Source organism: Pelodiscus sinensis, chromosome 30 (assembly GCF_052426305.1).
Source record: "Pelodiscus sinensis isolate ZL-2025 chromosome 30, ASM5242630v1, whole genome shotgun sequence".
In the NCBI taxonomy this organism is placed as follows: Eukaryota; Metazoa; Chordata; order Testudines; family Trionychidae; genus Pelodiscus; species Pelodiscus sinensis.
In genome coordinates, this window is record NC_143081.1 from 4752034 (window position 1) to 4780000 (window position 27967).

Genomic DNA, 27967 nt, shown 5'->3' on the forward strand with positions numbered 1-27967 from the left:
GTTAGCATAATAAATCTCTTTATTTCAACATGAAAAATATGTACAAGGTGAGAAATACAAACATCTGGGGAAAAGACAAGTTGTGCAATTTGATTACATAGATCCATTTTCCGTGCAACTTCTTATGTCAGTAGAGATTACACTTTGAATAAAGCAGAGATTACCGGGACAAAAAAAAACCACCCCATCCTGGCCAAACATGCATTCAAAGTGGAGATGAAAGCACAGAAACGATAGACAGAAAGTCCAGTTACATTCAAATGATATGAGAACTTTCCACCGGCAGGTGAACACAGCAAGTACGCAGGTGATGGAGTGGAGCGAAGTCAGGAAAATTGCTTTCTTAGGGCTCCTTTGGTAGGAGCAACCTTGACTGTTGGGTTTATTTGACCTGAAATGGTAGAAATACCGTTATGTAGGACACACATGTCATTCATTGAGGTCTAGAGGCTTCCAGAAAAGGCTCATGTTGAGTATTTTCTAATTTTCATTGTAGACCCTTTAATCTTACCATAATTCCACTCTCTTCTAGATTATTCTACTTCTTTCTACATAGGCTCTTATGCTTATGTAACTGCCAGGGGGCGGATTTGAACTTGGGACCTCTGGAACTGATTGTAGGCACCTCTATCCTCTGAGCTAAAAGCCAACTGCCTCCCAGCCCATGCTGTAGAGGTCTCTTGGCCTTAATTATTGCTGTGGTCTAGGTACTACTTGAATTGCTCAGTAACCACACTAGGGCTCGGTCTACACTTGCGGCTTCTTACACACGTATAGTCATTCTCGCGCAAGAATCTGCAGAGCATCCACACTACCCACCCGCTCTTGCACCAGTAAATTTACACTACGGCGTGGTAAGAGAGGGCTCCTTGTGGAAGAGCTACACTCTTTTTTAACTGGTGTAAGCCCTCTTGTGCAGGAGCTCTTGCGCAAGAGGGCAGTGTGGACGCTCGGCAGGGATTTCTTGCGCAAGAAAGCCCTATGGCTAAAATGGCCATCAGAGCTTTCTCATGCAAGAGAGCATCCACACGGCCATGGGCGCTTTTGCGCAAAAGCACAGCTTGCACATGGCAGAGTGGATGTTTTCTTGCACAAGACTTCTTGCACAAGAACACTTGTGCAAGATCTTCTTGCGCAAGAAGCCGCTAGTGAAAACAAAACCTATGTGTGTGGGTTACATACTTCCCCTAGGTGAGGAAGCGTGCCCCCAGCTTCTGAGACCCAGTTGAGACCCTGGAAGAGCTCCCACTTGTAACCGCCACTGGACAGGTTTGTACCTGGGATCTCTGAAGCAGAGTATAGGAGCCTCTACCCTCTGACTTAAAGCCAGCTGACTCCCAACGGCTGCTGTAAAGGTCTCTTGGTCTTAACTGTTGCTATTGACTCGGTACCACTTGCATTGCTCAGTAACCACACTAGGGCTGTGTCTACACTGGCAAGTTTTTCCGCAAAATCATTTGCTTTTGCAGAAAAACTTGCCAGCTGTCTACACTGGCCACTCGAATTTCCGCAAAAGCACTGATGATCTCATGTAAGATTGACAGTGCTTTTGCGGAAAAACTATGCTGCTCCCGTTCGGGCAAAAGTCTTTTTCCGAAAGACTTTTGTGCAAAAGGGCCAGTGTAGACAGCAGAGATTTTTTTTCCGCAAAAAAGCCCAGATCGCGAAAATGGCGATTGGGGCTTTTTTGGGGAAAACCGCGTCTAGATTGGCCACGGACTCTTTTCTGCAAAAAGTGCTTTTGCGGAAAAGCGTCCTGCCAATCTAGATGCTCTTTTCCGAAAATGCTTTTAACGGAAAACTTTTCCGTTAAAAGCATTTCCGGAAAATCATGCCAGTGTAGACGTAGCCTAGGTGTGTGGGTTCCACTTATATACAATATGATGGGGACTAATTTAGCTACAACTCAGGAGAGAGATCGTGGAGTCATTGTGGATAATTCTCTGAAAACATCCACTTCCTGTGCAACAACAATCAAAATAGCAAACAGAATGTTAGGAATCATTTAAAAAGGGATAGTGAATAAGACAGAGACTTATTGCCTCTGTATAAAATCATGGAATGCCCACATCTTGAATACTGCGTACAGATGTGGTCAGCTCATCTCAAAAAAATAATATCTAGGCATTGGAAAAAGTTCGGAAAGGGCAACAGAAATGATTAGGGGTTTAGAATGGGTCCCATATGAAGAGAAATTAAAAAGACTTGGACTTTTCCACTTAGAAAAGAGGAGACTAAGGGGGGATAGGATCGAGGTCTATAAAATCATGACTGGTGTGGAAAAAGTGAATAAGGAAAAGTTATTTACTTGTTCCCACAATATAAGAACTAGGGATCACCCAATGAAATGAATAGGAAGCCAGTTAAAAACAAAGAAAGGGAAGTTTTTCTTCACTCAGAGCACAGCCAACCTGTGGAACTCCTTGCTAGAGGATGTGATGAAGACTAGGACTTTAACAGGGTTAAAAAAAGAGCTAGATAGATTCATGGAGGTTAGCTCCATCAATGGCTATTAGCCAGGATGGGTCGGAATGGTGTCCCTCACCTCTGTTTGTCTGGGAATAGGTGACAGGGGAGAGATCACGTGAGGATTCCCTGTTGTGATCCTTCCCTCTGGAGAATCTAGTATTGGCCAGTGTTGGCAGTCAAGATACTGGGCTAGAAGGACCTTTGGTCTGACTCAGTCTGTTCTAGAATATCAAATCGTGTTCTTCTGAGTTTTATGTTACATAGTGGTTCATCTGGAGTTTGGTTTTGACAGCTGAGAAGTCATCTGGCCCTGGGTCTGGGACCCTGGGTTAGATTCAGGAGTCCTATCTGGGCCAAAGATCCCCTGTGAGACCTTGAGGAAGTCACTTTCTTGCTCAGCACTCCACCTGTAAATTGGAGGCATCACATCTACCTTCTCTAGTTAGAGAACAAGCTCTTTGGGGCAAGGGCTATGGGATTACAGGACCTACATAACAACAACAAAAAAACCCTCAATGGTGTGGTCACAGGGGCTAGAACTTTTGGATCCCTCTGCTTTGTCTGCTTGCTGGATTCTCCACCAAATTGCAAACAACCTCCCGTCTAATGTATTGATTTCATCTCAGTCCAACTGGCATCTACGAGGCTGAGAGTTTGATGCCTGAATTCTCTTAAAGACCAACAGGAGTTGGGTGTCTAACTCTCTTAGGCTCCGACCCCAATTTCCGAGCATGTTCTAGAATCTATACCAGTGCGTTTTCCTCTTCTCTCCTCTCCCCCCCCCCCCGCCCCCCGCCGACCGCAACGTATCACGGCTTTACCTTGATCAGCGTCACTGTGGTGCTGTAGAAGAGACTTAGGAGAAAGAGGATGATGAAAGTGGAGGCCGTTGTCCAGATGTTGTTGAAATCTTCCTCTTCGGCATCCACGAACCCATCTAAATGATCTTTGGACAACACATATATATGCATGGGGTCAGGATCAGTTGGGTGGCACCATTGGGAGGAATCACTCCATACTGCTACAGTGCGGGGGAGGGAGACATGGTAGGAGGGGAGAGAGGTTAGGTGGAGTTTCTGCAAGGCACGTTAGAGGTGTTGGTCACAGGGGAGGTCAAGCCAGAGAGGGGCCTTGGGTTTACACAGGTGAGATTTTCAAAATCTGCCTCGTGCCCAATAAATTTGTTCATCTCAGCCCCCGGTTGTTTGAAAGGAGGGCTGTCTTGGATATGTGGAATTAAAGCAATTGGTATCATTGCCATCCCCTTCCAAATCAAGGTCTTCCCCTCCCTTTGGAAGACGTAACTTTAGACCCTCCGCTGGTGCAAATTGGTGTTGATCCCTTGTAGACAGTGGAGACGCAGCCAGTTTACACCAGTTGGAGACCTGGCCAATTTGGGTATCTCCCATGCTTATTCAAGGGGAGGCAGGAGGTCAGGCCTGGCCGCTCAATGGCATAACCCAATGACACCACCGTATCATTTCACTGTCAAGAGAAAGAGGCTATGGGTGGGGGGGCTGAGGGTTTCCTACGTCGATCAGGGTCTCTTGAAAATCTCTCCCCACATTTTTAAGAGGCTGTTTCTGAAGTGCCTTTAATGGGAACCTTGGAAGAGGAGGAAGGCTGGGTTTGCACTGCATTCATGGGTGAGGAATTGGAGTTGAGGGATAGACAGACAGACAGAGAGCAGAGGGGTGTGTGTGGCTACAGATTGCGATAAGGAATTGGAATCGGGGAATGAAGAGACAGATAGATAGCAGATGGGTGTGAATGGCGACAGAGGGCAATACTTAAGACTGGGCTTTTCAAAACAACCTAAGGGATTTGGATGCCAACTTCCTGGGAAGTCTTTGGCTAAGTTATTCCATAAAAATACAGAATCGAAGTACGGAAGCGCAGAAGGGTGAGAGACAGAGATATTGGTGGGCCCATATGTTTGGAGGCGTGTCCTCCTCTGACCACTGAACGTTATGTATGAATATATTTCTACCTACAGATTGCTGAACCCTGGGTGTCCCAGGGTTGCGAACTGAAAATGTGTGATGTTAGTTTTTGTGAAGAGAGCCTTGTTCAACTTGCAAGACCGATCCTGAGGGACTATTAAGAGGGACTCCAATGTCCTTGTGCCAGTGACCGCTTTCACCGGCATGATCATTATTCCAGCCAACATTTCCGGCCAACATGGTAGTCCTGCCAGAAGAACCTATGGGAGACTGAGCACCAGACAAGTTGGTGGTAGCTGATGACTGGAGAAGACCAACTCATGACTGGAGAAGACCAAGTCATGGACTGAGAACCAGAAAAAGCAACGATGAATAGCCATCAAAAGTTTTAATGAATCCAGTCAGAAGCTTCTCTCAACCTCTTGGATGTGTGGGAAATCTCAGATTTCCATTCTATCCTGCTACAGAGATTGGATGAGGGGGAAACCATAGTGGGATCTTGAGTGACCATGAACAGTGATGGTCTGATTTTATGTTCTCAACCAAAGGGATGTGTGTGAATGTAAGTTCTACCCAAGATGCAATGAGGTGTCCTACTCTGCCTTCAGCATGGGTAGGTGTGGGCCAACTCTTGCTTTGCAAAGATTCTGTGTAGTTTGGCATTGCGGGGGCAGGAGGTGGAGCTTTATTGAAAAGTGAGTTTTCTGAAAAAGTTGGGTTTTCATCTATGAGGAATATTGTTGAGTTCATGGCACTTTTTATATGAGTTGGTCAGAATTTTTTTTAAAAAAATCGAAACATTTAAATACTTTGGATTGAAAATGTGACATGTTTAATCCAGAAATGGAGCCATTTGCATTTGGAAACGGTGCCACGGTGCCTTATGGGAGTTGTAGTTCAGATATATTAGTTGCCCATTCTCTTCTAAAGACCAGGCTCCTTGGCCAAACTACAACTCCCATGAGGCACTGAAGAGGCATTGCAGAGTTGAAATCCTTTTTGGATTTAGGTCTAGTGTTGAGTCCCACCCTCCCAAAAAAAATCTAAGTTTGCCGTGGGAAGCAGAAACTGTGAAAAATAACATTTAACCCGACACTCTAAATTTCCATCAAAAGCAATTTTGCCCCCAATCATCCCTACTTCTGACATTTGTATTGACAATAAATAGGCAATTAAGCTGCCCAACAGGAACGGGAAAGAGGACTCCCTTCCTTGCCTAAGGTCTTCAGTTCCTGGCGTTTTGGTTTCCTTCCTTCCTTCTGCAATACTTTTCCATCTATCTTCCCCTCCATAGAGTGTGTCTTCTTATCTACCTACCTACCCACCAACCCATTGCAGAATCTGGTCCCATACATACCTCACTAGCCAACTATCCAAGCTATTAAATGATGCAATTATGGTACTTTTCACGCCAAGAATAGATGAGACACTCACTACCCAAAAGGAAATATTTTGGGGCATTATTAATCTGGGTTGGAACCAGTGCACAAGGGACAAAAGATGTCGTCACTCATACACCCATCCTCTTAATATAGGAAGTGCATGACTAGATTAAAGCTGATGCCCATGAAAGGGGAAAAAACCCTGATCCCATTTCCTGTATCCCTGAACCAGCTGGCTCCCCACCTCTGGGACTAGATTGGTCCTGACACACCCTAGAACCAGGGTACCCACTATGGTGGCTACTGCTAGAGCAAACTAGCCACACTCAACCGGCCAAATAGCCACAGGTGGCTAGCGGCTAGCGTGTTGGACACCACGGCCTTAGAGGGAAATTCCATTCCCTGATACGTCTAAACCAGCTAGCTCTTCTTAAATGGGGTTGGATCAGAGCCTAGAAGACCTCACATACCTTTCCTTCACACCCTTTATTTTCTCTTTGACCCAACAATCTTGTGTTTTAAGATCGATACGGATACCGTAGGTTGTATCTCCAAGTCCTTTTCAGGACGCCTTTCTCAAAAAGCTGTCCCTGCCGCCCCCGGTGACGTTGCCCCTCGGTGTGAACAGAATAGTGCCCCCAACTTGGTGGCGATCAGTACAAAATTTGAGAGTGTTTGTTTGTTTTATTAGTGATATGGGTCCCTGTCCTATTAAGAAATCAACTGAGGTGCTGGGGTGCACACGGCAGTTGGTGAGGGGACATGATGCCCGGTTGGCAAACTGGCCTCTTTGGAGTCATGACCTGATGGATAACATGAATCATCATTTTCCACTGGAAAATAAGAGTTGGTCGATATTTGCAATGCTCCTGAGTGTACATTGCAAAGAGAGGCAATCTCTCAAAACATAGAATCTTTACCACATATGGAGGAAGTCTTGATGAAACATAAAGGGAAAGGTCTACCTGGCATGGATAAACAAACACTGATCGTTTTGTGAAAGCGACCAGACTGGGACAGACCAATGGTCCATCTAGCCCAATATCCTGTCTTCCTATCGTGAATTGTGCCAATATCTGTGGCCATTGGCAAAGCACTTCAAAGGGAGATCCTTTGAGGATTATTTCAGATGAATCTACTCTTTGATTTTTTTTGTAAGACTGTTGCTGGTTACTGTTGCTGGTTACTTGCCTACAACAATGAAACAGGTTTTTTTTTTCATATGACAGGTTTCATATTCTTCTTTATTTGTTACTGAGACCTGTTTCTGCCTAAGCATTTCTGAGAAACTTAGAATGCATGGATGAACATTGTGATATTGTCAATATCACTATGGTTGCATGTTTGAATGTTCCTGATCTTTAGTTTTCTTGGGAGACCAGGCATTCCAAAGAAACCATGAGCCAGAAGAACTTGTAGGTGCCAAGATTACTCCATGGGTTGGCCATGAGTGCGTGGAATGCCACAAGAACCAGGTGTGAGACCCGAATATTTCTTGTGAGCCTCTGCATTGAATTGGGAGATCGTTGAATGATACTAAAGATCGCGCAAGGGACTGTTTCTTGTCATCTTGTGTGATAACCAGGAAAGACGGGGACTGAGTCTTAATTACAGCACTTTGGCCCTGCAGAGCCACCTCAAAGTGGGTGGAAAGGACCCTCCCTCCTGAGCAAAGGGTCTCCAAGATGGATAGAGAATTGATGAAAGGGTTCTGCAGACGTATAGTTCAGCTAGAGCACCCTGCGATTAGGTGTGTGCACTGTTTGCTTCCAGGGTGTATGGGGAAGCAGTGAATATATCAGAGCTGCCCCAAGGGTGCTCAGAGACCAGGAGAATGCAAGGAAGAGAAAGGGAGTTTAACGCTGCTTTGGCCATTACTCAACTTTGGTCGTTACTCTACTTTGGCCACTCCTCTACTGTGGTCATTACTCTAATTTGGCCACTACTCAACTTTGGCCACTACTCTACTGACAACATTACTCTACTTTGGCCACTACTCAACTTTTGCCACTGCTCTACTTTGGTCTTTACTCTACTTTGGCCACTGCTCAACTTCGGTCACTGCTCTACTTTGGTCATTACTCTACTTTGGTCATTACTCAACTTTGGCCACTACTCTACTTTGGCCACTAACTCTACTTTGGTCACTACTCTTCCTTCTAACATCACCAGGAATGGAGTAACTGAGGGTCAAGCTAATTGTGTTCAATGGTATGAGACATGGGTGGAAGAGTTTGAGATTAGCAAGGAGAAAGCTGTGAGAAGGAGTGAGGACTGGAGAAAGAAGGCGATAGAAGAAGCATTACTGCAGTGCAAACCTGAGTGCCCAGTTCCTCTTTAATATGGGCAATGAACTCTTGAAATCCCTTCCCCCATCTCTGAGGACACATCACATGGTATTTTGGCCCCAAAAAGGACTTAAATATTTTCCACTTTTTTTCCCAAAATTGACTTTATTTCTAATTTTTTTTAAAGATGCAACCAACAGTTTTCCATTCCAGAAACAGCATTATTATACACACAGAAGGAGAGTGTACCACCTCTCCCCTTCCAAACAGCAGTTGGAGGAGCGAGAGGCACAAGGAGGGATGGGATGGCAAGGGAGGGCGTGACGGTTAGTAGCAGGTGCTGGCGGTATCGGACATCACCAGGGAGACATTGACTGAGGTTGGTTTACCGGTGGACTTGTCCACGGTCCTCTGCGTCACTTGCAGGGGCAGCTTCTCATGTCCGACTAAGCACGTGTAGGTGTTACCAGCATTCCATTCTTGCTCGCTGATGCTCAAAGAGCTGTAGGAGAAGTACAACTTCGATTGGCCCAACTCTGGGATGGAAACAGTGTTGATGTACTTGGAGGAAATCACTTCCTCGCCATTGCTCAACCATTTGATGAAGAGATCTGGTGGGTTGTAACCCTTCACCAGGCAGGTGACGGTGGCAGCTTCACGGAGGGCCAGCTGCTCGGCGGGAGGAGGGAAGACGTAGACAGCTGGTGCACGGCTGTCGGTTACTGTACAAAGAGAGAGAGAGTTGGAAAATGTCATGAATAAGTGACCTTCTAGGACCAAGGGATCCTTCATTTCATGATGGCTGGCCTTGGATCCAATGGAATGGACATGTAGAAGTTTCATGGGTTTCTATTCAAGGGAGGGTTGACTAGATGACTGACCTGCCCTAAAGTCAGAATGTTTGAAGGTTTGAGAAGGTGGTGAGAGTTATTACTTAAAGATGCAGACTATGGTTGGGATTTTCTACAGTCAACCTAAAGAACTGGAAGATTGAACTCCTCCTAATTTGTAATGGGACCCAGAATCCCAGACTCTCTAGGATAGCGAATTCTTTCCCCTTCGGGTGGATACTTTACAGCCCACGTGAAATATCCTGTCCCACCTCAGTTAGGACCATCTGTGAGCATGAACAATGGATGGAAGAGGGTGGACTTACCAGGCTGTTTCCGAAAAGTGTTTTTGATGGGGAAGATGAGGTCAGGGTGAGACACGATACAGGTGTATTCATCTCCTCGCTCCCACTCGTCCGCGCACACGGAGGTGGTGGCATCCACAGTGAAACGGCCATTGCCCTGCACCTTCCGGTCGCCCAGGGTGGTCTTCAGTGGCTTGCCATCCTTTTTGCTCCAAGTCACGTTGAGTCCTTCCGTGCTTTGCATATTACCAACCCTGCAGGTCAGTGTGGCTGATTTGCGGATGTAAATATCAGCAAAGGTCGGTGGGATAAGCTGGACGGTGATGCCCTGGGGACAGTCAATTTCTACTGGAAGCAAAGAGAGACATATGAACAATCTCATTTGATGAATTGTGTTGTGCTTAGTGTCTTACAAGATGCCCCCACAACACATGGGCAACTGCATCTCAGCAGTAGGGAAAGAATCCCTATGTTAATTTTAGAGGTCTTGTCTCTTGCCCAGTTGCCTATTGTTTAATTAAATCGGGAACCCCTATGATTCTCGTGGTACTGATGGGGAACCGAGGACAGAGGTGCTAAGACATACCCTAACCACAATGTCTCATGGAGATCCGTGCTGATCAAAATAATCAAGGACGTGGGGGATGAGTGAGGGCAGAGTTAAGGCCACATTTTTCAGAAGGGATAGCTGGGAGAGATGCTTTTTGGAAAATTTTCCCTTATCTACAGGTGATGAGCACTTGAAAAAATCCCTCACTCCCTCAGCACTGGGATTCCATGGACATCCCCTGAGTGGAGGCAGGGGTTGATTCATTTCAGAGAAGGACAGAAGGACAGGTGACTTACCGCCGCATTCAAAAACCTTGCTCGTGTTCCTGGAGTCACTGAAATTCTTGCCCTCCACCTTGCAGCTGTACTTGTGACCACCGTCCCATTCTTTCTCAGTGACGGTCAGATGGCTGTGGAAGGTTTTGGAGTCAGTGACTTCATCAGTTTTGACCAACACCCCGTCCTTCAGCCACTTGAAGGTCAGAGTCGAGCCGCAGACATTTTTCACGATGCAGGTGATGGAGGAATTTTTATAGGGCTCCAGGAATTGGTCTCTGGCCGGGGGGTATATGTTCATGATGCTTTTCTCGGGGGCTAAGTTGCAAGACAAAAACAAAGGGTGGGGGTGACAGATTTATCACACATAAACATGGCACCCATTATGAGTGCAGAATGAATGCACAAAGGTGATCGGGTGTGTAGGGGAGTTTCAGGGCCTGTGTCTCTTCCTTTCCATTGGATGGGTCCTGCTATTGGCCAATATTTGAACTGGGCTGCCACCCACACCAGTTTCCACTACACTGCTCAGACTGCAGAGGGGTATCCCATGTATAAGCTCCACCCACAATCACAAGCTCCACCCCCTCAGCTGAACGGGGTTGCTAATAGAATGACCCACCATGCAGGAGCCAACATCTTGCCAGCTGACTAGTCAATGCCCAAATTGAGAAGAGAACTCAAGAGTCCTCTTCTGTGTCCTGTCCTGATTTGACACAATAGAACCCATCCCCCTCCCAGAGCCAGGATAGACCCCAGATGTACTGCCTCACAGTCCTTACTGCTCTTACCACTAGACCCTGCTCCCCTCCTAGATGTGGGGATTAAACCCTCGGGAATACATCTATTGGTGATTTTTCTGATGAGCCTCTCCCCAGGGTAGCTAGATGCTATCCAGAGTCTGTATGCGGGTTGGTACATTATTGTGTATATTGTCCAGAAGAAGAGAATGACAACTACTTACAGCAGGGAGGAAATGCTGGGAGTGTAGTTTCCTTCTCCCCATTTGGGTGTTTGGCTTTGCAATAGAAAATCCCTTCTGCTTTGGAGGCAGAGAGCGATAACTGAGTGACGGTGGAGTAGGTCCCAACTGTGTTCAGGGTGGAGGGGTAGTTCTTCATGGCATTGGTGAGGTTGCTGGTTTTGTCTCTCCAGGAGAAAGTGATTGAGTCCGGAAGGAAATCCTTAGCCAGGCAGCCCAGCACGACGGGATCTTGGCTGGGGTCGAACCCGCAGGAAGGGAAGAGCGGGAAGAGATCTGGGGCCCTTGGGTTGGCTGAAGAGCAAAACAATGACGGGATGGGGAGGAGGAGAAGGGCAGAGAAGAGACATTAGAGCATGTCCACGGGGCATGCCAGGGAGCTGCCAAACTGGAGAAAGAAACTCGACACTTGGTTGTGGTGAATACAACATGGGCAGTATTCCCCATTGAGCTGTACGCCGCGAGGTCCTCCATGCAGAAGGTCTCAGTCTCCGTTACATGCTCCTATAACATCTGATGCTCTTGAAATAGTCACAGGAGTCAAGGCCGGAAGAGCCCATCATGAGCATTTAGCCTCACCTCCTATGGAACACCGGACGGAGACCTGTCCCATAATAATCCCTGGACCAGATGTTTTAGGAGAGCTTCCAAGTGTGATTTGGAAGTTGGCCTAGATCAGTGTTTTTTAAACTGTGTTCCACGGTTCACCCAGCCCGGGGCTGTTCCAGACTCAGCCACGAGGCAGTTGGAGGTGTGCCGCAGAGAACAACAGAATTCAAAATGGCTGCCCTAAAAGGGGCAGGTGACCTTTTTTTTTTTTTCTTCAATTACTTTCCCCCTGACCCTTTTTCTCCTCAACCATATTTTTTTCTCAACAAAAATCCTTGGTCTTCCTCATAAAAAAAATTATTGTTTTGTGTTCCTCGATCTTAAAAAGTTTCAAGAAACACTGGCCTAGATGGTGCCAGGTCCATATTGTAGACCTGTGGCACATCACACCCTATACACAGAGGAACTCGGCCCCCTTGTAGACCCACAATACACCCCCCAAACTCTTTATAAATATAGACCAGTCCTTTTGTGTAGATGCATATGGGCCCTGGTTTCCCTTTAATGTAGATAGCCCAGATTTCTTGGGAGTGTTGCCCCAGTTCTTCCCACGTGTGAGAGGGTTCCAAAGTCTCTCCCACCCTGCAGGAATGTTACGAGGTTCAACACCAACTTCTACCCCTCAGATTCACGAGAGGTTTTTGGAGAACCTGACCACGTATGAACGAGAGCATCTGCGACACTAAAGCAGCCCTCCCCTTGATTCTTTCCTGCCTTCTCCATCTCGCTACCTCCTTCCCACCACGGCTCCTCCCCTCAGCCTGGCCTCACACAAGCATGGCATTCGCCCAGTTTCACCAACGGGGAGCCTGGATCTGCTGATTCCAACCGACCCCCTGTTCACACCAACCATAAAACCACTCGGTGCCTATCTCCTTCACCTTCGTTCTACTTCCAAATCTTGGCCAACTCAGGACAAAAGCACAACTGGGAGGAACCGGCCAACTTTTTGAACCAAGTAAAAACTTTTTGAACCCTCCTAGTAATATAGCAGGAGACTAAAACCAGTACGACGTTAGGGCCGCGAGTCAAAAGGGACGGAGAGGCATCCAAGAGGGGCCTGCTATAAAGGCCAGGAATAGGTTGGAACAGGGATGTCTTGTCCCAGGGCCAAATGTGCCATCTCTCACTAAGGGATTTGGTAAATTGAGGGATGGAAATGTACCACGTCCTGCCAGGACTTGGCTCAGGATTACTAAGGGTGACAACTGTTGGGGAGAAGGGGGAACCGTTCCAACTGAACCCCAAAAAGACACTGTGTTGTATGGAACACAATGCTCTCGGAAACCACTAACTCCTGGAAGCGAGATAATACTTCGAACGTTAGAAAGCCTTAGACCCACCCAGTGGTGATATCAACCTGAATCAGCGGGAAATTGGTAGCAACAGAGACCCGGCCCAGATCAACCAGCCATTCACTGTTACAGACCCAAGAGCAGGATGTAGGACGGCCAGGGACCTGGCTCCTACTCAACCAGCCTGGGGCTGGTACAGAGCCAGCTGGGGGGACCCGATACCACCAGGGACCCAGCTCCTTGCTCACCCAGGCTGGGGCTGTCACTGACTCAGCTGGGGGACCCTCCAGGAACCCGTCCCCCTGCTTACCCAGCCTGGGGCTGGTACAGAGCCAGCTCGGGGACCCGGTTCCACCAGTAACCCAGCCCCCTGCTTACGCAGCCTGGGTGTGTTACAAACCCAGCTTGGGGTCCCGGTACCATCAGGAACCCAGTCCCCTGCTTAGCCAGCCTGGGGCTGTTACAGAGCCACAGCTAGGGGACCCGGTACCTCCAGGAACCCGTCCCCCTGCTCACCCAGCCAGGAGCTGCTACAGAGCCAGCTCGGGGACCCGGTACCTCCAGGAACCCGTCCCCCTGCTCACCCAGCCTGGAGCTGCTACAGAGCCAGCTCGGGGACCCGGTACCTCCAGGAACCCGTCCCCCTGCTCACCCAGCCTGGAGTTGCTACAGAGCCAGCTGGGGGACCCGGTACCTCCAGGAACCCGCCCCCCTGCTCACCCAGCCTGGAGCTGCTACAGAACCAGCTGGGGGACCCGGTACCTCCAGGGACCCGGCCCCCTGCTTACGCAGCCTGGGTCTGATACAAACCCTGCTTGGGGTCCCGGTACCATCAGGAACCCAGTCCCCTGCTTACCCAGCCTGGAGCTGCTACAGAGCCAGCTCGGGGACCCGGTACCTCCAGGAACCTGTCCCCCTGCTCACCCAGCCTGGAGCTGCTACAGAGCCAGCTGGGGGACCCGGTACCTCCAGGAACCCGTCCCCCTGCTCACCCAGCGTGGGGCTAGTACAGAGCCAGCTGGGGAACCCGGTACCTCCAGGAACCCGGCCCCTGCTCACCCAGCCTGGAGCTGCTACAGAGCCAGCTGGGGGACCCGGTACCTCCAGGAACCCGTCCCCCTGCTCACCCAGCCTGGGGCTGGTACAGAGCCAGCTGGGGGACCCGGTACCTCCAGGAACCCGTCCCCGTGCTCACCCAGCCTGGAGCTGCTACAGAGCCAGCTGGGGGACCCGGTACCTCCAGGAACCCATCCCCCTGCTCACCCAGCCTGGGGCTGGTACAGAGCCAGCTGGGGGACCCGGTACCTCCAGGAACCCGTCCCCCTGCTTACCCAGCCTGGGGCTGGTACAGAGCCAGCTGGGGGACCCGGTACCTCCAGGAACCCGGCCCCCTGCTCACCCAGCCTGGAGCTGCTACAGAGCCAGCTCGGGGACCCGGTACCTCCAGGGACCCGGCCCCCTGCTCACCCAGCCTGGAGCTGCTACAGAGCCAGCTGGGGGACCCGGTACCTCCAGGAACCCATCCCCCTGCTCACCCAGCCTGGGGCTGGTACAGAGCCAGCTGGGGGACCCGGTACCTCCAGGAACCCGGCCCCCTGCTCACCCAGCCTGGAGCTGCTACAGAGCCAGCTGGGGGACCCGGTACCTCCAGGGACCCGGCCCCCTGCTCACCCAGCCTGGAGCTGCTACAGAGCCAGCTGGGGGACCCGGTACCTCCAGGAACCCGGCCCCCTGCTCACCCAGCCTGGAGCTGCTACAGAGCCAGCTCAGGGACCCGGTACCTCCAGGGACCCGGCCCCCTGCTTACCCAGCCTGGAGCTGCTACAGAGCCAGCTCGGGGACCTGGTCCCTCCAGGGACCCGTCCCCCTGCTTACCCAGCCAGGAGCTGGTACAGAGCCAGCTGGGGGACCCGGTACCTCCAGGAACCCGTCCCCCTGCTCACCCAGCCTGGAGCTGGTACAGAGCCAGCTGGGGGACCCGGTACCTCCAGGAACCCGTCCCCCTGCTCACCCAGCCTGGAGCTGCTACAGAGCCAGCTGGGGGACCCGGTACCTCCAGGGACCCGTCCCCCTGCTTACCCAGCCTGGGGCTGGTACAGAGCCAGCTGGGGAACCCGGTACCTCCAGGAACCCGTCCCCCTGCTTACCCAGCCTGGAGCTGCTACAGAGCCAGCTAGGGGACCCGGTACCTCCAGGAACCCGGCCCCCTGCTCACCCAGCCTGGAGCTGCTACAGAGCCAGCTGGGCGACCCGGTACCTCCAGGGACCCTGCCCCCTGCTTACCCAGGCTGGGGCTGGTACAGAGCCAGCTGGGGGACCCGGTACCTCCAGGAACCCGTCCCCCTGCTCACCCAGCCTGGAGCTGCTACAGAGCCAGCTGGGCGACCCGGTACCTCCAGGAACCCGTCCCCCTGCTTACCCAGCCTGGAGCTGCTACAGAGCCAGCTGGGGGACCCAGTACCTCCAGGAACCCGTCCCCCTGCTCACCCAGCCTGGAGCTGCTACAGAGCCAGCTGGGGGACCTGGTACCTCCAGGGACCCTGCCCCCTGCTTACCCAGGCTGGGGCTGGTACAGAGCCAGCTGGGGGACCCGGTACCTCCAGGAACCCGTCCCCCTGCTCACCCAGCCTGGAGCTGCTACAGAGCCAGCTGGGGGACCCAGTACCTCCAGGAACCCGTCCCCCTGCTCACCCAGCCTGGAGCTGCTACAGAGCCAGCTGGGGGACCTGGTACCTCCAGGGACCCTGCCCCCTGCTTACCCAGGCTGGGGCTGGTACAGAGCCAGCTGGGGGACCCGGTACCTCCAGGAACCCGTCCCCCTGCTCACCCAGCCTGGAGCTGCTACAGAGCCAGCTGGGGGACCCAGTACCTCCAGGAACCCGTCCCCCTGCTCACCCAGCCTGGAGCTGCTACAGAGCCAGCTGGGGGACCCGGTACCTCCAGGAACCCGTCCCCCTGCTCACCCAGCCTGGAGCTGCTACAGAGCCAGCTGGGGGACCCGGTACCTCCAGGAACCCGTCCCCCTGCTCACCCAGCCTGGAGCTGCTACAGAGCCAGCTGGGGGACCCGGTACCTCCAGGAACCCAGTCCCCTGCTCACCCAGCCTGGGGCTGTTACAGAGCCAGCTCGGGGACCTGGTACCTCCAGGGACCCGTCCCCCTGCTCACCCAGCCTGGGGCTGGTACAGAGCCAGCTGGGGGACCCGGTACCTCCAGGAACCCGTCCCCCTGCTCACCCAGCCTGGAGCTGCTACAGAGCCAGCTGGGGGACCCGGTACCTCCAGGAACCCGTCCCCGTGCTCACCCAGCCTGGAGCTGCTACAGAGCCAGCTGGGGGACCCGGTACCTCCAGGAACCCGTCCCCGTGCTCACCCAGCCTGGGGCTGGTACAGAGCCAGCTCGGGGACCCGGTACCTCCAGGAACCCGTCCCCCTGCTTACCCAGCCTGGAGCTGCTACAGAGCCAGCTGGGGGACCCGGTACCTCCAGGAACCCGTCCCCCTGCTCACCCAGCCTGGAGCTGGTACAGAGCCAGCTGGGGGACCCGGTACCTCCAGGAACCCGTCCCCCTGCTCACCCAGCCAGGAGCTGGTACAGAGCCAGCTGGGGGACCCGGTTCCATGAGGAACCCAGCCCCCTGCTTACCCAGCCTGGGGCTGTGACAGAACCAGCTGGGGGACCCAGTAAAACTAGGGACCCGACTCCTGCTAACCTAGACCAGGTCAGTTACAGATGCAGCTGGGGGACTAGGTACCACCAGGTACCTGGCCCCCTGTTCACCCACCCCGGGGTTGGGGGAAGCCAAGTTGGCCCCCCTTGCAATCCGTATCTGTCAGCATTTTTCAATTAAATTGTGACTAAAAAAATTGAGAAGCTCGTTAAGAAATATCCCTAATTAATCCCGTAAAGTTCATCATGCTAGGTGGCTAAGTATTATTCAATTAATAAATTTAGTTAGTATTGGCAATTTCTGGCTAATCCATGAAGCACTCCGGGAGGGAACTTGTAATTAAATATCTGGAGAGATTCTCTAAATTGTCTCCTGTGCTAATACCGGCCAATGAGGGGGAAGGAAATCATTTAAAACAAAGCTTTTTCATTTCATCTCAATTCCCAATAATCTGCCTTTTTTCCCTTTCAAAGGAAATTGTTCCCTAAATTAAAGCACCCGCTGCATTTCTAATTGTATCTAAGTCAAACAGCTCTGGGTTCTTCTCTTCGACAAGAAAATCCCTAATGACTTCTAAAATACTTGAAAAAAATTCCTGACTTTTCAAAATCAACTTCGTTAACAGTTCTCTTTTACCCCCTCCCCAAAGCGACAAACACAAAGATAATTACTTAGAAAACACTAACTTATTCTAAATTCATAGTGACCCTTCTCACTTTTGCACACAAGTATTTTAAAAAATAATGTATATAGAATATTCATGGGTGAACTGTACAGTATTCAAAATAAACATTGATTTCGGTAGTATTAATACATCCATATTAACTAATAATTACTAATTCAATAAACTATATATTCTTAATCAATAATGGTTCTGAAATATTATTAATAAATCAAAATTAGTATTTGTAAATCAGTAACAATAACATTTCTTTAAAACTATATTTTCTTTTGCTCCCTATATAATTATTAACTGCCAAACTGTGAGGTAATTTTAAAAGCCAACCTGAAATTATATCTAGCAAAGTTTTCATAAAAATGTATCTATAGAGGAGCAGGATAAAATGGTCTTTCATAGGAAAACTAATGTTATTTTCTAAATAGGTTGAAGAAAAACAAATAAATAAATTTTAAGGCAGGATTTAGTGGGAAATTAAAGGACTTTTGCATCAATTCAACATCATTAGAAACAGATAAAAATTCAGAAAAATAATTAGGTTTCTTACCAATTGGGTCCCTGTTGAGATGGCATTTTATGTCTTTCTTGATATTCCATTTCCAATGATCGATTAATTAATTGCCTCGTAGATTTTTTTTCTTAAATATCTCTTGTCTTCCATGTAATTTTTATGTCTTGGTAAAAATATCTCAAATGTCTGATAATATTTTCTTTAAAAATTGAACTGGGATTGTAATGCTCATGGAAATATTTTTTCTTGAAATACAAGATTATTATTAAAAAATTCTCAATTAAAAACATTTTCCTTTCCATAACTTGTATGTGATTTGATATCACATAAAGTTTTGATTTGGAAAATAATAACATTTTCTTTATTTTCTTTCCACTCTGGGTCTTTGATATTAAATTTAAAATAAAATTAAAATTAAAAGTTTGTTGATGGTTTTTGGTTTCTACTCAGGAAAAGTTAAATTGGATTAAAACTCGTTTATCATTCTAGTTAACTTTATAAATTCAATCCTGTTAGATTAAAGTTTGTTCCTCCATTTAATTAATCCGATGGATAAAAAATGCAATTAGGCAATTTTTATTAATTTAAAAGTCCATTGCAAAAAGTTTTTGAGCTATCAAATTATATTTAAATTTAGAGATCAATCTAATATTATTAGCTACAATTACACTGCCCTAAAATGAGTTCATTTATCTAATTGCATAAATTAAAAAAACTCGCTAGATATTAACATCTGTTTTACTCCAAGCAATATTTCTCTCCCGTTTCCTGCTACAAAACTTTTAAGAACTAAACTAAGAAACTGCTAAACTGATTGAGAAATCAGTTAATCTAATTAGTCTTATTTCAGCCTGGGCTGAACAGACCAGTCCCTGGTTTCCCCCTCTGCCCTACATATCTATGATTTTATTATTCTTATTGTTCATTATAAGATTGATTAAGAATTAGTAAATTAATTCTCTGAAAAAGGAGGAAAGTGCTAAACCAATTATTCTCCTATCCTAAAAGAACATCTAAAAAAGCAGAATTAAATTATTCTTGTTGAATACAAAGCAGTAGATTGCTACATCATAATTATTATTCGAAGTCATTGGCAGGGAGATGTAGCCAATATTTTCAAGTGATACAACCAAAAGCTTAATTTAGCTCAAGACTTGTATCAACATGTTGACCTCAGCCACCTGTTAAGACGTTATTTTTGCACCCAGCAGGTGTGACTTTGTTGTTCGAAACCTTCTGGGCTATTATGCAAAACTGACCCCGAAAGGGTGATGTTTTTGAGAGCCGACCAGTTATTTATGGGAACATTTGTCTAAAAATAAACGGAACTGAAAAACGAACCCTCAGCCACCTGGAGGCTAAACCACCCAAGGATCCTGTAGGCCGAAATCGGCCATCTTGGATCGACAACTCAAAAAGAACACTTTTATTTTATTTTATTAATTTTTGTGAGTTCAGATTCGGAGAGATACAGAAGAGCACTTTAATCCAACAGCAGTCTTGCTGATATGAACACGACTGCTCCAGGACTAAAGTACTACTTACCGGGTATCAAAAATCTGCTTCTCTGGGTTTTTTTTTTAAGTATTAATAATTTTAACACCCCTTTTATAATGGAATGAGGCTGAATAAGACATGAAAGACATTGGCAGCTCCACATCTAACTCCCTTAAACAGCTTTGACAATCCTCACTTGATTCAAAGTACATTTAAGTCAAGTCCGTATAGAGAATAATTAATTGGTTTGCACTCCCAAGGGAAAATAGATCTTTTATTTGATCTTTAAAATGAAGCATGTTAACAAAGTTGTGGGGAAGATTTCTAGGGCAAATAAATAATCCGGCTACTAATTTTCCCCATAACATTTGCTAACAATAAAAAAAATGAAAAACCTACTAAAAATTTCCCACATGGTAACAAACCATGAAATATTTGTCTCCGTGTCTTTAAAGATATTTGCTGGATTCTGTTAGAAATTGTCCATCGACAAGAAGTACAATTTTGAAAAGTGATTTATAAGTCTAAATCTGATTTCAACAGCATCTGAAGCATTTAAGGGCTTAACACTTAAATAACATAATTATTGAGTTTTAACTATTTTCATTTGAGCCTTACATTTCAGCTGTGTGAAATTTTCCTTCAAGTTTTAGTGCTTCTATTTAGTTGTCTTTTTCACCAGCAATAATGTGAAAAAAAAACCGCCCAACTTTGTCACATCGGACCAATAAATGAATATTAATAGAAAGATTTAGAAATAATTTCTAAGTCCAGTCCTGTCATGCTAAAAAGTTTAAGCCAGATTTGGAGTCTGTAATGCCAGAAGGCAAGGTAAAATTTAAAGTTTTTACTTGGGTTATTGTGCGGAACTTGGTACAGTCTCAGAAATATTAGAGAAATAGATTTGAACCGCAGAAAGATTACAGAGACAGATTAACTAAATAAACCGATAAATAAATTAGATGGCAAAAAATAGAACAAGAGATTAGAAAGAGGTTGAATAGAGTTTGTACTAGAAATCCCTGTTTAAAATTCAAGTGAATCATTGAAATAAAATGTTCCATCAATGCTGATATTAATAATCTACTTGGCATTTAATTAAGACCACAATTCATTACCAGATCACGAATACATTTTCCCCAGGCATTTTAAAAGGGTGGCTTTCTTACTGGCTTTCCTTAAGATTATGCACTGAGAAAAATCCTATGTATTCGCGGATTTGGTATTAATAAAATCAGTGATCAACTAATGAATTAAAATAGTCTGACGATGAGTTAAAAGCCCAATCAATCAATCAATCTATGTTTCTCTCATATATGAATGAAAAATAGACTAAGAAGTAGACTGAAATTCTTAATCCTAAACTGGGTAAGACCCTAAACCATACCCGAGAAGAGATAATCCCATATTAGCAAAAAGATTTAGATTATCTTCCTATTTCTGCTCTTCCAAACATTTACAAATAGAGGGTTAAAATCTTTACCTGAAGTTACGGTGACCATCGTTCCTTGGCCCCAGTACTCAAAGATGTTATCACAATGAAACATCTATTGGATACTGGCCCACAGGAACCTACCCACCCAACCGTTCTCTTCAGAATTTTTTCATATCATATTAATGTTCTAATTCTTTAATATTTTTAATATTAAACAAACTAGGGAGTGTTTTAATGCCCAACCATGATCAGGACAAAGGGCTGAGTCCCCAAAATCTAGTGAAGTCCATTAGAGGCAGTTTGAAAATCGACTTGGAAGGGTTGACCCAACTCAGCTGGAATTTGGATCAGGCCCTAAGTTTCAAAGGAGCCTAGTGGAGTTAGGAACCTAGTGGCATTAGGAGCCCAATGGAGTTAGGAGCCTTGTGGAGTTTTAACCCAACTCGGGTTGAAATTCAAAAAGTGCCAGACTATCTTAAGAGTCATTCAAAGCCCTGGAGGATGAATCTATGATCAGAATAAAACAGGTCTGGGTGTGGGGCTAATTCAAGCCGCTCTCTACAAAAGAGATTTTACCAAGACATTAAAATAACAATTTAAAAAAGGACCCAGTATTTCAAAGCAATAAAATTCACTAGGGACCCGCATTCATTTTGGGTCTTTGTCAGAGCATTGGCTTTATGAAAGACAGGTTAAAGTTTTGACCCAAGTCCCAGGACCGCCAACGGAAAGGTCCCATTGACTTCCACAGGAGTTGAGTCACATTCTTGGCAAAAGCAACGAAACTGTCTGAAATAACCCAACGATTAACAAAGATTATTCTTTACCTGAGGTGACGGTGACCATAGTTCCTTGTCCCCAGTAGTCAAACCAGTTATCACACTGGGACATGTCGATGTCAGAGTTTTACAAGAACCTTGTCCCGACAATTAATTAATCGACTCATAGACAAATTGACAATTTAATGAATTAACTAATTGGCATGATGACTATTTAACTAATTGATTAATTAACTAATTAATTATTTAATAGGATTAGGAACCGACTTAATTTAAATGAGTGTATCGAGTACTGAATTGGAGGAACCTCTAAAACAGCCTGACATGACTAATTAGAAACATTTTTGATTAGGTCTAAATATCTGTGCTCTGTCCTGTCTTTAAAACACTTTCTCGTGTTTTTTTCTTTTTTCCAATTGATCTATCAGGGGTCAGAGAGACATATTGAGTCACTTCATAATTCCAAGACAATGACTTTCAAGTCTGTCTAGCCATTCTCTCGAGTTTTCTCGCTCAAATCGTTTTCTGTTTGCCCACCCCAGAACCTCTTTCACTGAATTCACAGTTAAAATTTAGATTCTGTCCCCCTCGGTCAACAAAATAGAACCACTTCATTTTCTAGGCTGCCTAAAATCGTATATTTTCAATGTCTCCGGCTGAGATCTGAGTAATAAAACACTATTAAATAAATCCATTACCTGTTGTCACGGTTACCATAGTCCCTTGTCCCCAGTAAGCGAAGCTCACAGAACTAAATTGTTCGACTCTGGCTGTTCATAAACTTCTCCCCCCACCAAGTACGGTTTTAAGAGCACCCTCAAAAATTTAAGTCCGTTTTTAGGGGAAAGGAATTCGTTAGCAAGGAGATTGCATTCGTACTGTGTCCCCACAAATCACTGGGAATAGCCCCCCCAAAGGAGGCTGACCAAAGACCCCCCCTCCGAACTTAATTTTTTAAAAAAAATCTCAAGTTAAATAATAAGCGTTTTAATAGGAATAAAATTCATACCTGACGTGACGGTGACCATGGTCCCTTGGCCCCAGTAGTCAAAGTAATCACACTGCTGGAGTCCCCATGAGACAGTGTACAAAAACCTAACCCGACTTTGGCCAGACCGTCTGACCCCATTCTGGCATCATTTTTTTGTTAAAAAAAACCCCAACTATGCTCTCTAAAGACTTTTAAAATCGTCCTTGTAAATGTGGAACTAAAGAAATTGTCAGTCCCGAGGTTCGCTCTACCCACATTTTTAAAGAGCCGTTTTGAGAATGAAAAATAAAAGACCCTCATTAATCAAGGACATTGTACATTAGACTGCAAAGACAGAAGAGAAGTAAGAGCCTGGAATTTACCTGAGGTGACGGTCACCGGGGTCCCTTGACCCCAGTAATCGAATCGGTTGTACACAGAAAGACAGTCATTCTGTTAACCTAGTCAATAACCTCATTGTTCGTTAGAATCAGCCTGGCATGCCAAATAACGAATGCATTTGACTCTGTCTTAGTCCCCTATAACAGCTGTCTACCCGTTTGGCAAGTCCCTCGTTTTTTAGTCATGATTTCTAACACGCCGTGGCGAAAAGAAATAACTAGTAACAAAGACATCCTGAGCTGGGTTGCAGTCAGTGGCGTTTTGCCAAGGACTTGGAAGGCACTAAGGTCAGGCTAGATAGAGTTTGGGAGCTGTTAAGTCAGTTTTATAGTGAACCCACTTTGTTAAGGGAGGGACAGGTCTTTGCAGAATTTAAAGGGGGTTTAAGAAATGCTTCCTAACCTCTGAGTTTGGAAAAAATGCACCCTGAAAAGGAAAATATTTTGTTCCCCTGATCACTAACGACTTAATTCTCAGCATAAAACCGAGGAGATAACTTACCGGAGGTAACGGTCACCATTGTTCCTGGTCCCCAAACGTCAAAAGCATTGTAGTCACAGTGATTCTAATTCATGGCCCCCATGGCTAAAACACACTGGCTTTGCCGGTTCAGCCCTTTGATTCAATTGCCTTTTAGATCAGCGATTATTTCATTTTTAGCCTGATTGCTTTGTCCCCTATGAAAAAAGCCTGCAGGACTTCGGGAAAGTGTCTCAAGAGTCTCAAAACTTGATCACGGTCTAAGATTCATCAATTTAATCAGTTAACAGTAATAGCCGTTAGAAAAGAGGAGGAAAGTTTTACCTGAGGTGACGGTCACTGGGGTCCCTTGTCCCCAGTTAGCGAATACACCATAGTAGTCACACCGATAAAATCGAGAATGCTCTTTGCACAAAAACCTCTGACTACACTGATTTTCCTTTTAGCCACAGAGGCGTTAATTTAGATAGACTTCTACACTTGACAAGCCGGAACTGATTGTCCAGTTTGACAAGACACCTTTCATCTCAGTTTTCTGATTTGAACAATTTAGCCTTAGTTTCCCCTCGATTTCCTTTAGAATCACCTCCAGATTATTAATAGACTACAAGGAATCTAGATTTTCTTTAGTGGCTATCAACATTTGACCATTTAGTCCTATTTATAATCACTGCCTTCTGTCTAATCTTGCCTAGTAGTGAATTATAACCACTGGAACCTATAAATGTTCACCTAGTCTCATACCAGATCAGTTTACAGAGTCGAATAAAGTGCTATTAATTTTCTTCCCCTTGGGTCAGATCCAGAGCCAACTCAATGAGAAGTTGGGGGGGAATCTTTGATCAAAAGAGTTGGCTTTTGATCAAACTCAAAATTTGTTCATTCCCTAGAACTTGCCCGCACATATTTTGGAGTTTAAAATGATTAAAAAGTTTTACCTGTTGTGACAGTGACCATGGTTCCTTGTCCCCAGTAGTCAAAGCCGTAGTAATCACATTGCTCAAATCTCTTCTCTGGGTCGCACAAAAACCCGTTCTCATTTTCTTAATTCCGTCAAGTGATTTTTGTCTCGGGATTGTTTTGCCCCTATTCTACCATTAATCGTCTTGATCCACATCCCATGATAATTATTTTAACTCTGACACACTTTGGCACTAAATCCACCTTTTAAAATAACCTACCCACTTAATTTCAGGGAGATTGTCAAAAGTGACAGGAGATTTTTGAATACCAAACCCTAGGCTACTTCGGGATTTTTGTGCTGCCAAAGTTTGGGGTTCGGACTTTCGGCATCACAGAGGTAATTAGAGCATCTAATTTCCCACTTGAATTACTTATGCGGCTTTGAAAATCTTAGCCCTACTTTTTTCACTACCATATTCTTGTCCTGGAAGAAGACCTGTCAAATGAACAGTTTCTAAACCACTAGATTGATCTACGATAACCTGCCAACAATGCTATTTATCTTTGCAACGTGAAAACAACCTACCCACACGCTTATTCTAACTCTTGGAATTCCACAGGAATTCTCGCTGACAAAGAAATAAGCTTGCAAATTTGGAAGAGTTCATGATCGGCTTTAGGAGAATCAACAGGTAAGGCAATTGGATGGAAAATATTTACCTGACGTGACGGTGACCATGGTTCCTTGACCCCAGTGGTCGAAATACCAGTTACACAGAGCTATGTCTTCCCTGTTCCCTTGTACAAATAGCGATTTGTCTACCTATAATTTTTCCTGCCATTATGTTGAAAGTCAGTCATCTCCTTGAATCAAGTCTGAACTAACTTTACAAAGAATTTCTTCCAACTAAATTTCCCACACCACAAATACTGTTAGACACTCATACGTAAGTTGGAGAAAAGGAGAATTTTTAGAAGTTTCCCTCTTTACCTGAAGTGACGGTCACCAAGGTCCCCTGGCCCCAGTAGTCTAAGGGATTACACATTGTTCCTCCTCCCAATGTGCCACTGTCCAAAAATGACTTTCCCCGACTGGTGAAACATTCACAGCACTTTTAAAGATTTGTGCCTGGACCCAAGACACTAACTGAAAGATTTCTAGGCTAGAAGGCACCATATCATTGGCGCTACATCATGCAAGTCAAGGATAAGTTTTTCGGTGGACTTCAACGGGGATCGGTAATAGTTAAGTTTGACAGCATCGGGGTAAAAGGTTAGGAACAAATAGATAATATATAATTCCAAAACAAGGCAAAAGTTTGGTTACCTGAGTCCCTTGTCCCCAGTAGTCAAAAGCCCAGCCGTAGCACGGTAACCTATTCCCCTAACAACTCTTCAAAAATACACCTCCAAGGCGAAGGCAAAATTCTGCCCCCGTAAAACGTAACCTGCCTCTGCGAGGACTGGAATAAAAGTTAGGAATTTACCTGAGGTGACGGTCACGAGAGTTCCTTGTCCCCAGTAGTCAAAAGCACCCCAGTACCACAGTAAAGAGTGGTCCCATTGGCTCCGTACAAATATAATCAGTTGGGTCATAGCGAAATTCCGACCACATAAAATTTAACCGCTTACAACTATGAGGGGCTGAATCAAGGTTAGACGTTTACCTGAGGTGATGGTCACCAGCATCCCTTGTCCCCAGTAGTCAAAAGCAAACCAGTTATAACTCAGTAAAAGACAGTCTTACAAATACGCTCAATCGAGCCAGACCAAAATTCTGACTGAGAAATTCCCCACTCTGTTCAGACTGGAACCAAGTTGAGACAGTCACCCGAGGTGACTGTGATCAGCAGTTCCTGCAAGTACCCCAGCGAGCATATAGAATGGGACCTGATGCCCATTGAAGTCAGGGGAAGACCCCCATGGGTGTTGGGTCAAGTCTATAGACTAGACGACTCTCTGTTGGAAGTTGACTCTACTGCAACAAGTTCAAGGAAGAGCAAGGAGGAGAAAAACATTTAGAAATTTACCTGATGTAACGGTGACCATGGTCCCTTGTCCCCAGTAATCGAAGGCATAGCCATAGTAGCACGGCCATATATTACCTTAACGAGCCTCTACAAATACCACATCCCTCACCCTTACCTTCAAATTGGATATTTTGATGATGCGCAGGGGTGAAATCAACCCTTAAAGCCCATCAAAATCTGATCCCTCCCGGCACCTTCCGAGGTGAGTGTAAACAGACCTAGCTCCATGGACTGAATGAAGCTACTCCAGAAGTCCCCCCAAAAAAGGGATCTAATTTAAACCAGATCGAGAAAACGGTAGTGGTTTACCTGAAGTGACGGTGACCAGGGTCCCTTGTCCCCAGTAGTCGAAGTAGTTATAGTAATCACATTGTTCCATTCCCTTCCAGTAGGCGTATCAAAACCCAACTTTCCTTTCCAGGAGGTTGAAATGAAATCCCCTTTCCCCCCCGAAACTCTGTCTACTGGAGTTTATCGGGATGAGCTAAAAATCTAGCTGGTCTCTGTTTGGCAGAAATATTCCTACCACCACCGTGGCGATCTTTGTAGATCTAAATTTTGTCCTTGTGATGGTGGTTAGGGTTCCTGGCCCTGAATAATTAAATTCAACCTCGCACAGCGGCACTAACCCTTAGTTCGGTGCCGAAAGTCGCCATTCGCCGGTTACTCCCTTTTTTGGGTTTACACAGAGATTTGGGAGCAGAACAAACTGCCGGATTCCCAGCCCTTGAGTGTGTCACTACAGAAGAAGATCTGGTTGTTAAGTTATAGAAGGACTCTTAAAAACACCCAGCAAAGAGAGACGGGCTTAGAATTTACCAGAGGAGGAAAGAAAGAAAAGAGTAAAGTAACACGTCTCTTCTTACCTGAGGTAACTGTAACCAACGTCCCTTGTCCCCAGTAATCCATAGCCCAGTTAGCACAGTCCTTCTACTCCCTAGTCAACCTCAACAAAAAGTATCTTTCAAGGGCCTGATTCAGTCCCTTTGCATTGGATTGGGCCCTCGTTAATTACCGTGGCTGGGACGATTGTAATTAACATCTACATGACCACGGCTGGGATTTTCAAAGGCAACAGAGGTAGCTGGGTGCCTGGCTCCCACAAATTTCATCGCCCTTATGAGGTGTTCATCCTCCCACCGTTCATCCTGCCCAGCCTCAGTTTCCCCCATAGTGTCCGACTCTCAGTTCTATATTTATGGTCATTCTGGCTATGCTCCCTCATCCCCGTTAATTCTTGTCACTGCTCCCTGTTGCGGATAAAACCAGAAGGCCTTTTTGGCTTTCTACCAAAACTTCTTAGGAAGGAAACATCTGTAGGATGGATGGAAGAAGCTATGTTACGTACCTGTTGTTACGGTCACCAGAGAACCTTGGCCCCAGTAGTCCAGCTCATTCCAGCACATTCGTGTGTTTTCTGAGCTTTGTCAAACAAAAACCTGTTCTAACTCCCATGCCCTCTGTAGGTTCAGGTGACGTTCCTGCTTTTAGATAGGAGACAGCTAAGGTGACTCCAATAGGGCTAAAATGTCACCACGGTGTCTAGAAGTTAGTCGTCCCCTGTGTCTCCTCTTGGCAACATCATTCAGAGATTAATTGCCTACCCATTTCTCCCTTCCTCTCCAGATAAACCCAGTTATTCTCAAAGAACCCAGGACTGGATATAAAATCATGGCTGGTGTGGA

The 27967-nt window shown here is 46.2% G+C and overlaps 1 protein-coding gene and 3 gene segments (V, D, J or C); all 4 read right to left on the reverse strand.

The window, feature by feature from the left end:
- LOC102458305 (immunoglobulin heavy constant gamma 2-like) overlaps positions 1-22499 on the reverse strand; it is a 209142-nt gene extending 186643 nt beyond the window's left edge. Inside the window, 1 exon segment of the C gene segment in view lies at positions 22196-22499. Coding sequence covers positions 22196-22214 — 19 coding nt within the window.
- Positions 1-25727, reverse strand: part of LOC102456066 (immunoglobulin heavy constant gamma 2-like) — a 119700-nt gene extending 93973 nt beyond the window's left edge. The window contains 1 exon segment of the C gene segment in view: positions 25244-25727. Within this exon segment, the coding sequence occupies positions 25244-25298 (55 nt within the window).
- Positions 1-26276, reverse strand: part of LOC102455582 (uncharacterized) — a 68649-nt gene extending 42373 nt beyond the window's left edge. The window contains exon 1 of one of the 11 annotated variants that reach the window (XM_089774230.1): positions 25740-26274. In XM_089774230.1, the coding sequence (XP_089630356.1) occupies positions 25740-25848 (109 nt within the window). In that variant the 5' untranslated portion in view covers positions 25849-26274. The other 10 variants (XM_089774229.1, XM_089774236.1, XM_089774234.1 and 7 more) reach the window with 10 other exon arrangements.
- Positions 1-27286, reverse strand: LOC149521024 (Ig mu chain C region-like). The segment is given in 7 exon segments: positions 1-391; positions 3291-3490; positions 8472-8804; positions 9239-9565; positions 10064-10360; positions 11007-11318; positions 27149-27286. Coding segments are annotated over 7 exon segments (1521 nt in total).
- Between the last annotated feature and the right edge of the window lie 681 nt (positions 27287-27967).